This window comes from Nannobrachium achirus (genome assembly GCF_963921795.1).
Source record: "Nannobrachium achirus genome assembly, chromosome: 9".
NCBI lineage: Eukaryota > Metazoa > Chordata > Actinopteri > Myctophiformes > Myctophidae > Nannobrachium > Nannobrachium achirus.
The window spans coordinates 43,072,755-43,084,859 of record NC_137818.1 but is presented as its reverse complement, the minus strand read 5'-3'; the positions used below and the strand labels follow the sequence as shown (position 1 = coordinate 43,084,859).

The following is a 12,105-nucleotide window of genomic DNA, read 5'->3' as shown; positions in this document are numbered from 1 at the left end:
CACACTCCTCCAGCCGGGTGACAATGTTATTTTTGTTGCGGTTTTTACGATGATGATGATGTATCATGTATGGTGAAGTGCGCTGGAGGTCGCCATCTTGGAGTCCACTGACAGAGTGGCGTGTGATTGGCGGGCGGGTCTAACAGGTGCAGGGGCCGCGGACCAATGGGAGACACCGGCGGAGCGGCTCAAGCCAAGGGGATGCTCCTTGAAAACACAGATAAAACACTAATAAAAGTAAATAGTAATACTAGTGGTGGAAAAGGTATTCGAATGTTTTACTTATGTAAAAGTATCGATGCTGCAATGTAGAAATACTCTATCCGGAATTCAAAATTGACTTGAGTAAGTACAAAAGTAGTATTGGTAAACATACTTAAAGTAGGCCTACCCAAAATAAGTACTGAAATCTTTGTGAGCTTGGCCATTTCAAATGGCCAAAATGTATAGGTTGGAAGCGGTTAATTTATGTTTTGTAAAGATAATCACAAAGTAGCCTAACTAGAAGGCCCAACTAAAGTTCTAAAATATTACAATATTTGCCTCTGTTTGAGATGTAATGGAGTAGAAGTAAAAGTATCTGAAATCTAGCTTACTCAAGTAAAGTACAAATGCCACAAAGTTGTAGGCCTAGGCTACTTGTACAGACTAGTAGACCTACTTGAGTAATGTAGGCCTAGTTACTTTACACCACTGATAAAAACACAAAAACATAAGTATACATAAACAATAAAGATACACAGAGGCATGGTGGTGGGTGAATTAAGCCTATATAAGTTATACTAAGTTCGTAGTGACGTTGGGAAATGGCTAAAGTGGGAAGCATTAGTCCTACCACTACTTGTCTTGACCTATAACTCTATGGTCTTGACCAGTAGCCTAGGCTACTTCACAAAATGTTGCACCCAGAGTTTCTAGCTACGTTTACAATTACAAACGTCATTTACACCCTCTGTTTTGCTTTATGACCTACAGTTGGAGGCTCAGAAACCTACAAGTGCATGAATTACAACGGCTCATTTGCACTAATCATTCTTCAGACATCAACAGTGAGAAACGTAGTATTGCCTCATGAAATTGAATGCTGAAAATCACTTCTCCATTTTTCACAGGTGCAGCATGCTGCATGTAGACCCTTTGACCACAAGAGGGCAGACCTTTTCTGTTCGCACTGGAGGATACTGTGAGTGAAACCAGTCAGAGTGAAACCAGTTGAACCACTGTTTTTATTTACTGTAAATGTTTGAAAAACGGGTTTGTATGATTCTGTTGGTTTATTATATATCTAAAACAGAAAGTGGTTGCATAGATAGCAAGTAGCCATGCTTTGCATAATGCAGTTGAAGCTAGTGTTGAAGCTATATAGTGGCTAATTGAATGCTGTCAGACAACTCTTTTTGACAGAAGATATAGGCCTGTGTTGTTTAGGCTACTTCAGTAAATTTAGTTATATATTGTTCAATGAGTGATTCGGGCTCAAAGAACACCCAATTTCATGTCTCCTTTCATATTCAAATAGAACCAAATGGATAGGTCTACCGTGGACACATGAATTAGTGTAGTTTTGCATGCCAGTATGTATTTGAATGGCAGGTGCCTTCCTCTTCTCTGTTTGTTTAGGGAAATCACTGCAACTCCCCACCTGTCTTGAACTCTTTTCAGTGTTCAGCAAACTTCAACCGGGACAACACTGGTGAGACTTTACTCTTGCCCTCCTTCTCTCTCTCTCTCTCTCTCTCTCTCTCTCTCTCTCTCTCTCTCTCTCTCTAATCTGAAGTATATTTAGCATTTGTTAGTAAAGTGAGTATTTGTGCTCAGTCAGAGCCTATTTTATGTAGGGAGGAATTAGTCAACTCTGATTCATTTATTTGATGTGGTTACCCACAATGACAGTTACAACTTCTGTAAAACTCTCTCAAACTTCCCCCTTCTGCCGTGTAGCGCGTCTTGTGACTATGTTCTGTGCCGTTCCTTTTGGTATGGTCAACATCTAGGGGTGTGAACAGGCAGAGAGCATACACACACACATACAGTCATGGGACGAGACAATAGGGAACTGTGTCTTAAAGCTCAGGGACCGTTGGAACTGCCTGGGGGCAGTGGGGCACAGTAGTTAGCTAAAGTCTAAAGTTTCTCTGAACTTTTAGCCTTCAAGAGTGCCATATGGCTGTTTGGTTGTGTATAATTTAAAACTGCATGTTCTTTACAATATTTCTAACTCATTATAGCAGGTTGCAATATTTTCACAGAATCCTAGGTATGCCATGATTATAGCATGCTGTATATTTTGCTTTGAAGTGATAGTAGTAAATAAAAGGTGTTTAGTTTAGTTTAGTTTAACTTTAGCTTAAAGTTTGTTGCCTGCCTGTGTTCCAACTGGAGGAGTTATCACTGGCACATATTCCCAGCAGAGCTGAAGCCCCCAGCCATATTTTGGCTTGCGTGACCCCCTTGTTTTGCTCTCCCTCTTAACCCTGAAAGGATAGCATTGTGACTTTTTTTTCCTCTTCCTGAATGCTCAAGTAGCAACAAAAACCACCCCTACAGCATTCTTTAAGGAAAAGACCAACTTTTCCTTTTGTGGCTCTGTCATCAGCATTGGACGTTGAAAGTCAAAGAGTTATTCTAAAACGTTTATAGAGTGAACACGGAAGTGAGATAACTTGAGAAAGTTCTGAAAAGTTAGAAGATTACATTGTAACTTTTACATTTAATTTTTTTTTAAAGTTTCTGAAAAGGTAAGTTTCTGATTCTGTTTCTGATATTTATCTAGAATTAGAGACAATTCAGTTGCTTCATTCTTTGGATGCAGGGAGAGACTTTATCTGTCCACATGATTTCTTTGTATTTATTTATTTTTGCCATGGGAAAATGAATGGGAAACAAATTAGCCAACCTGTGTAGCTTTTAGATTTGACATTTGACACAACTCATTAATCATGCCTTTTCAGCAAACGTATGGCAAAATTGTTTTTACATCTTATTGCTCATTATATGCCAGACAAAAGAATGCTGACCTGGGTTTTGTGCACATGTTTTCTTCAGGCACATGGTGTAATGTGTAGCCCAGTCCTTCACCTCAAGGTCAAAAGGTCATATCAAGCTCTACTCAAATATCTGGACGGTCACCAGGCCATGGACGACTGCAAATTCTCCGAAAAAGGTAAGAAATAAGCCTTTCTGTAAAGGTGTGTGTCTAGGCGTGTGTGTGTGTGTGCGTGTGCGCGCGTGAGTGAGCAGTAAGAGAAAAATAAATAAAGGATGTAAGCCTACACACACACACACACACACACACACACACACACACACACACACACACACACACACACACACACACACACACTGTCACACACACACACACACACACACACACACACACACACACACACACACACACACACACACACACACACACACACACACACACACACATAGTAAGGCATGCAAGTCAATCAATATATTATACAAGAGAGTAGGAATGTGTTTTAAGACCGCTCTTACTGAATCAGCCACTCTTATGTTTTCAGGCACTGTAAGAATCCTAGTTAATTTAACTCTCCATGGAACCAAATGGACCCGTATTTACACTCTGAGAGATAAATTAACACAGAGGGTTATGGAGACGGTTCCACATTCCACATTCTTGGCTCTGCCAAGTAGAATCCCTATTTTGAGACTTTTTCAGCTGAGACGTGGGATTGCAAACAGTGCTTATCGGGCTGACCTGAGGGGCTTAACAGTGCTGTTGGAGGTCAGAAGTTCTGAAATATAGCCAGGTCTATCCACGGCAATTTGTGGATGGGAGATGGAACCCTGGTTATCAGCTAAATGGAGAGAATTCTTGTAGTTTAGTCGGGGGGTTATTGAAACCCACCTTCCAGGTCTGAGAAGGACAGAAAGGGCTTGCTTGAATATAATACTACATTATTAGAGGAAGCTAGATTTCACTGACATGTTAGTCAAACTTGAGAGTGCCATCAAATATGGCAGGGTTCCCCAATAGGCGGCCCGCGGGCCATTTGCGGCCCGCGGGGGGCTACTGTCTGGCCCACACCAACCCCAGTAATAATGGTGGTAAAAGAGCAGCAACAACACTAGTATATCGTCGTTGTCGGGTGGAAATCTCGTATCTCCAAATTTGTACGTTCTTTCGCAAATCATACAAGGCCGTCGCACAAAAGTAGTGAAAACAGCAGATCTACAAGCACACAACGCCTCGCACCGCGAGGCGTTGTGTGCTTGTAGATCGGCTGTTTTCACTAGTTTACATCATTTTTAAAATGATAAATTCAAAATGAACGGTTTTGGACATACATGGAGTAGTGGGAACGCCACCGTCGCCCCCTGCAATATTGTGGCCTTCGGCTTGGTACCCTAGACATAATTCGGCCTTGGGGAAAACTAATTGGGGAACCCTGAAATATGGCCTCAAGTTTTCTGGCTTGATATGTGGATAACTGATCCAGGCTCTGGGTAATGACATTCACAGAAGCTGTTGGGCTAAACAATAGAAACTCAGTCGTAGTACCTCTGCCAAGGAGGTTATGTTTTCACTGCCATCTGTTTGTCTTTCATGTTCTGAAAAGTAATGGGCGAATTTACATGAAATTTACTGTGCACATTCCAGCTCCCAAGAGGAAGAAACCTATTGATTTTGGTGACCCCATGTCATGACCTTTCCCTCTAGCTAGCCCCACCGTGAGGCCAAATGGCCAGCTGTGGAGATTTCCAGGTGTTGTCAGATGTCTGCTGCTGAGTGCATTCTTGTGCTCATTTAGTTGTATACAAAGTGTGCATCCAATATTTAAAGTCCTGTAGGCATTCTCTCAGGGCAATAGCCCAGCCTCGACTGTAGTGGATAGATCTGCGAATCATCAGCGCAAAGCTTGATTTATACTTTGTCTTAGGACAAAGTAATCACTCACCGGAAATAGCCTATCTAAAAGCTCATTTTGCTGTGCAATGGAGTATTAACTAGAAAACGTGTTCCTCGGGCACTCATCTCCGCCAGGTCAGGTAGGTTATTGTGGGGCAGCAATGTTCAGAACTTGACAATCAGGATGGACTATGAAAAATAAGACAGATCCATCTTTATCACATGACTATAGACATAATGTGTACCGATTTTGGTGATGTCTGGACAAAATGTGATGGACCTCCTGGTGGCGCTATAATGGGCCAATGTCAAAAGGGTGGCATTTCGTCCTCTGCCTTTCACGGCAATCGGACGCTGCATTCTTGATTTGAGGCATTTTGTTCAAAGCGAACCACTCCTGCAAACGTTAGATGCCGATCTTAGCCAATCAGGATGGAATATAAAAAATCTGACAGATATGGTGCCGGAGATTAGCTGTTCACAGACAGGTGGATGGACGGACATGATCCGAGGCTAAACCCCCACTCCCATTACATGTCCTGTGAAAGTGTCCCTAAGCAAGACACTGAACTCTTGATTAGAGCACAACTAAACACCTGAAAAATATATACATGCCACATGTCTGTGAATAATATCTATTCTCAATCCCGGCCTATGGAAATTCGGTGTTTGTGTTCATAAAAGAAAACATGCATCTGACTGTGCCTCCCTAGCACTGGCAGAGATTGTCATCTCAAGTCAAGTCAGTTTATGTATAGCCCCAAATAAGTGGGGGACTGCCCATAAGTCTGAAATCTCATTAGTCCTACATCTCATTAGTCCGAATTTAGTTAGGGTTAGGTTTTAGGGTTAGGTTTAGGCATAGTTTTACTGAGGTTAGGGTTTGGGTTAGGTTTAGGCATAGTTTTAACCAATAAGTGCATGTCTTATGACACTACATATAGAGCGGGTCAAGACCATATGCTACAGAGACTCCCAACAATTCCCCCATGAGTAAGCACTTGGCGACAGGAAGAAACCTTGAGCAGAACCTGGCTCTAGGTGGGGCGGCCATCTGTTGACCGGTTGGGCTGAGAGAGAGAGAGAGAGAGAGAGAGAGAGAGAGAGAGAGAGATAGACAGTAATCAGTGGAGGACAGTAATATTTTACTTTTATTCAAGTACATTTCTAGGAAGTCTGTAAAGTATTGAGTACTTTTATGTTTTTTCTCTTCCCTAAGAGTACGTTCACACCAAAGGCTGGCGGCGATAAATTATTTTTATGCGCAGCCAGTGGATTCTCCCAATAATCAATGATAACCACTAGTCACCTCCTGAGTCTTGGGGACGGTCTGCCCTTCGACTCACCCAATTGTACATAGGGGAAAACGCATAAACGCAAGGTCTGCACAGCAGACAGAAATCCTCTACTGGCATGAAACCACTCCATTCCCATTGAAATACATTGGCGGAATGTGGAATCCACTCTCATAGGTACTTTGGTGTGACCATGCCCTAAAGAAGGTTAATACATTTATTTTATTCTACTACATTATCATTGAACACCTTTACTCAAATCAAATCAGAATATAAGTCTCATCGTGATATTGGATTATCCACACTGTTCATATTCATAATATTCAAGATTCCTGCTGTCCTTTGTTGTATACTGATGTTTAAAATAGGTTTAAAGTGGTTAGACAGATTAAGCAATTTTGCTTAATACAACCCCTCAAGGACCACTGGGGCCCCCAGACTCCACTTTGAGAACCACTTACCTAAGGTGCCAGTACACCCAGAAACACCACTGCAGAGAACCATTCCAAAATAATTTCTTCCAAGCCAACGAATGACCTGACTTTAACAGGATGGGAACTGCATTTCCTAAATGCCCTTTGAAATAACACTCTAATAAAGAGCCCAAGTTTTTTAAGCTTATGAGTAATGACCTGTGTCATGTCAACATGACAATTCTTCTCACCGTCTCTCGTCTTTAATGCTTTGAAAAGTTCAAAGCTATCAATTCAATTGAGAAAGTGAAGAAGGTCACGTAGAAAGTAGACAAAAGTACAGAGATGGCCATGGAAATAATAACAATAATACACTTGACATTTTTAAAGCATTTTTTGAAAATGGGTTACAAATTGCTCCAATTACGCCTTACCTCTCAATTTTCCTACTTACTATCTGAATAAAATAAAAGAAAGTTTAAAGGGATGAGAACTAACCATCTGCCTTTTTAAAAACACAGCGTGTGTTCTCCATCGTGTCTACTGCTAGTATACATTTAGTGTTTTTTTATGGTAAAATATTATTGACTATACTCATTTTGTATGTCCAATGGCAAAAATATAGTTTCAGGAAAATGTCCATCACAAGCACAGGAGCTGATGACCCTAGTTCAAGAAGGTTTCTGTTCCTCAGTAATGCCTTTGTTTTTATAGTTGATTCTGCAGGCTTTGTATAACGTAGTGGTTGACCAAGCAAAGAACATCAGTCCATGCAGGTGGTTTCAGAGAGTTACTTCTCTGAAACAATAAATTCACTTTTTAAAATGTTTACTTTTTAAAAGCAATACCTTTACTTGTATTTGAGTATTTTTAAAAGCATTTACTATTGAATACTTAAAGGGGAAGACCACCCATTTTCAATATTGAACTATGTCATTAATATACCTTAGAGGAGTTGTGTGGAAATAGAAAAAACGTTCCCCCTCTTCTGTGTTGCCTAGAACTGGAGGATTGATTTTGGGATTTGTATTGTAAAGTACAATGTGTGATGTCATCAAGTTGTACTTTACAATACAAAGCCCAAAATCAATCTTCCAGTTCTAGGCAACACAGAAGAGGGGGAACTTTTTTTCTATTTCCACACAACTCCTCTAAGGCATATTAATGACACGGTTCAATATTGAAAATGGGTGGTCTTCCCCTTTAAGGCTGAGGCCACACCAAGTACTAACTAGTAAGACGCCTCAGGGCGACAAGTGATGTGGACATCAGGGATGTGGACATCAGGGTTGTGGACAGGGATCTCCATATATGGGCATAAAAGGGGAGGTCGCACCACAGTGATGTGGACATCAGGTTTGTGGACATCAGGGATCTCCATATATGGGGCATTAAAGGGATTTGTTCCCCTGGCATCACAGGGATCTCCATATCTCCATATATGGGCATAAAAGGGATTTGTTCCCCCTGGCATCACAGGGATCTCTCTAATAGGGCATCATTAATATTGATGACATCAGGGAACTCCATATATGGGCATAAAAGGGATTCTGTTAGTGTGACATCACAGTGAAGCTAGAGCGTGATGTCAGAGCGGCAAACCCATTCTGGTAGAGTGGTTCCCCTGACATCACAGTGACATCAGAGCATGATGTCAAAGCGGCAAACCGGTCTATGGGTTTGCCGCTGTCTACACGTCTACACGCGGACAAGCTGTGACGTTTCTCATGGTAAACTGCGACCTTCGGTCGCAAAAAAACGCAGAGAGCGCATTCTGTCCCAAAGCCAGTGACGCACCTGTCAATTACTTCCAGAACCCTCCCCATTCCGCCTTCGACTCACCCGATTGGACAGAGGGGGAAAACCGCAGAATTCATCTGCTCCAGCATAGATGCAAGGTCGGCGCCGTGTACAGATATGCTTTACTGGCATAAAACCGCCCCCATCCCATTGAAATGCATTGGCGGAATGGGGATTCCACTCTCATAGGTACTTTGGTGTGGCTTCAGCCTTAGTATATTAAAAAGCATGTACTTTTTTACTCTTACCTAAGTATAACATTTTGACTGAGCTACTTTTACTTGTAGTGGAGTAAATTTGACCAGGGGTATCTGTACTCTTACTCAAGTACTGGGGTTGAGTACTTCGTCCACCTCTGACCGGAAGGAATATTGTACTGCAAAAAGTGAATGTACAGTATTTATTTGTGTGTTTCAACCGCGTGAATTCTGAATTCCCAACCCACCAAGGTTCAGTTAGGTTCTTGTAAAGGAGCGCTTGTTTTCGGTGGAGATGGCGGAGGCGCGCCATCTCAGGCGACCATGAGCCACGTGAGACACCGCCGAGCGAGCGAGTCGCCGCGGCGAGTATCGTGACGGTCGCATGAGCCGACTCAACGCCGTTACCGAGTTATGTGCCGTTATGGACAGAATAGTAAATCTTCGTCCCCCAGACTTTCGGCACCTCCGCGCGGTCCAAGTGGATACAACGGAGCGCTCCCTACCTCCGGTTCAGCCAATCACAAGCTTCCGAGGGGCGGATCTTAACAGAAGCCTGGAGGGTATTAGATACACACGTTTCATACAACTATAGGGAGTGTGTGTGTGTGTGTGTGTGTGTGTGTGTGTGTGTGTGTGTGTGTGTGTGTGTGTGTGTGTGCTTGTGTGTGTGTGTGTGTGTGTGTGTGTGTGTGTGTGTGTGTGTGTGTGTGTGTGTGTGTGTGTGTGTGTGTGTGTGTGTTGGGGTGCGCACTTATCATAAAACTACCCGTGAGTAGAGGTGTGAGAGTGTTTACTGCACCTCTGCTTTTAGCAAATATCCATCATTACGAGTGGTTATCCCCTCCCCCACACACACACATGCATAAAGCCACTTTCTCTACTCATTCCAATTGACACACTCCGTTTAGTTACCAAGAGATTTGTGCGTGCATCTGTGTGTGTATATATATTGTGTGTGTGTGTGTGTGTGTGTGTGTGTGTGTGTGTGTGTGTGTGTGTGTGTGTGTGTGTGTGTGTGTGTGTGTGTGTGTGTGTGTGTGTGTGTGTGTGTGTGTGTGTGTATGCCCAGTAGACTGAGTTACGAGTGTGAGTGGAGTGAATGGTATTTGACCATGTGCATTGTGTTTTATTAGATGAGCAGGCTGTAATGAGTCTGTCACCAGTAAATGGGTTCTGATTTGTAGCACAGCTGTCCCTCCACACTCTGATCAACTCAGGCCTTCTGGAGACACACACACACACGTACCCACGCATACACCCGTGTGAGCATGTGTGTTTGTTCACATGCACCCACACATGCACACTCAAAAACATGGAATCGAAGTCTACATTCACACACACGCACGCACACACACATGCGGAATCAAGCAAGCACGTACATACGTACATGCGCTGTGGGGACTCGTATAAAATGAAGTACAAATAACACTCACTGTCACACTCATACACAAATCCAATGGCAGGCACACACACACACACACACACACACACACACACACACACACACACACACACACACACACACACACACACACACACAATCACACACAATCACATGCACAAATATATGCATGGCTCAGTCACAAGTATGGATGGACACACACTGAACAATGCAGTGCACATCCCACACCTAAACATTCACATTACCCCGTGCATGCTTATGGCGGCGTTGCATGTAGATTGCTTTTCTGGCACAAGCAGTCCCTTTATGTCACGTATACGGGTGGAGGTAATTACAATCTGAAGTCTAATCAGAGAGAAATTACAGCCGCTCAGATGTAGGCTGCAGTAAGACACCAGAGCTCATATGCAATCAATGCACCCACTCCTGCTCCTCCGTGCAACCTCAGATCGCATATTACGGATTGCACGGGGACCCGGGTCCCATCATTCATGTGGACGCAGCACCCATTGATTTCTGCTTTTTTTAGGGGAGAGAGGACAGCCCACTTCCTTTTGTATTTTGTGTAGATAGATTGTTGGAAAGCTGAGAAGGACGGTGTGCACAGTAACATCCTCAGTGTTAATCTATCTCTGAGAGTGTGCAAATGTAACCAATTGCGCCCGCAGGGGTCTATTTGATGGATAATAACTTCACCGCGTGCACGTGAACCATCTATAGATACAAGTTATGTTATACTTAAACTTACACAGCATGCATCAACACACGCATGCACACACATACACAAGTGCACACAATAAATGTACAAGTAAGTACTATTGATTGATTGATTATTTTTATTAGACAATAATGGAGAACAGTACAAGCATATTCCAGGCTGTCCACTAAGAATGTCAGAAAGAGGAGTAAAGTGTTTATAACTTTATGTAGTTGTAGTTGTATAAACTGATTGATTGCAATAATGTAAACACACAAATACAAACTTAAAGCCTCACTACGTAACCTTTTTTAATGAATAAAATATAAAGTTGTCTGTATGATAGTTAATACAATATAACTTATAATTGAGAGACATTTAGATCATGTCAAAGGTCATGTCTCACGTAGACTGTAGACACAGGATGTGACTGCTGACTTTTTGACCTGATGTTCAAGATCCAGTTTATTCCCCGAGCAAGCAGGCCGGCACTTCAATGGTAAAAATGTCAGCAGCTAAGCAGGAAACCAGGTTCAAACCCAGGATAGAAGAGGCAAGTTACATATCGCTTCTCTAAGACATTGCGACTGCGACCCCCAAAATAATCATATTTTAACTCACCCTGACGAGCACTAAGTGTTGAGGCATTACATTTTGTATATCACGGTTCCATTGTGAAAATAGTTGTGTAAAATTGACATGCTCACAACGCCTCGTGTTGCAAGGCGTTGTGAGCATGTAGATCTGCTATTTTCACAATTTCTGTCTCTATAGTATTTGACAATTTGGCCAATGTTTAATTTGTCATTTTAGAAGTATCAAAAAGTCCTTAAATTGTCACTTTAGAAATGTGCAAATATTACTGTTGAGTGAGAAAACAATGTAGCACATTAAGTTAATCATCTGGGGACCCCCCAGAAATGATTTGGGGAACCCCCTGGGGTCCAGACCCACAGTTTGAGAACCACTGCTTTAAGACACTTACTCTAGCTGCAGAGGAGAATCTTTAAACTATAAATAAAAATGAATAAAAAGTTGGAAGTTGTAAATTGATTCAGAATTGTAGAACATAAGAATTATTAGATTCCTACTTGAATAGATTTTTGTGTGTGGCAGGAGTGGCAGCAACAGAAGACCGGAGGTGATTGTAGCTCAAGCAGTTTTGTAGTGCAGGCACATTTTGTGTGTCTGTGTGTGTGAGTGGGTGTGTGTGTGTGTGCGTGCGTGCGTGCGTGCGTGCGTGCGTGCGTGAGTGTGTGTGTGTGTGTGTGTGTGTGTGTGCGTGTGCGTGTGCGTGTGCGTGTGCGTGTGCGCGTGCGTGTGTGTGCTTGAGTATTATGTGATGTGTTGTGTCATTTGTATGGAAATGTTGCCTATTTTGTATGCAGTTTATTTTCTCCCTTTGTATTCCCCCCAGTGTAT

General features: G+C 42.4%; 1 protein-coding gene across 1 annotated transcript in view; it reads left to right on the top strand.

The window, feature by feature from the left end:
* Nucleotides 1-3,057: 3,057 nt before the first annotated feature.
* myt1b (myelin transcription factor 1b) overlaps nucleotides 3,058-12,105 on the top strand; it is a gene marked incomplete at both ends in the record, with an annotated part of 135,249 nt that continues 126,201 nt past the window's right edge. The window contains 1 exon segment of the mRNA XM_080732784.1: nucleotides 3,058-3,163. Coding sequence (XP_080588910.1) covers nucleotides 3,058-3,163 — 106 coding nt within the window.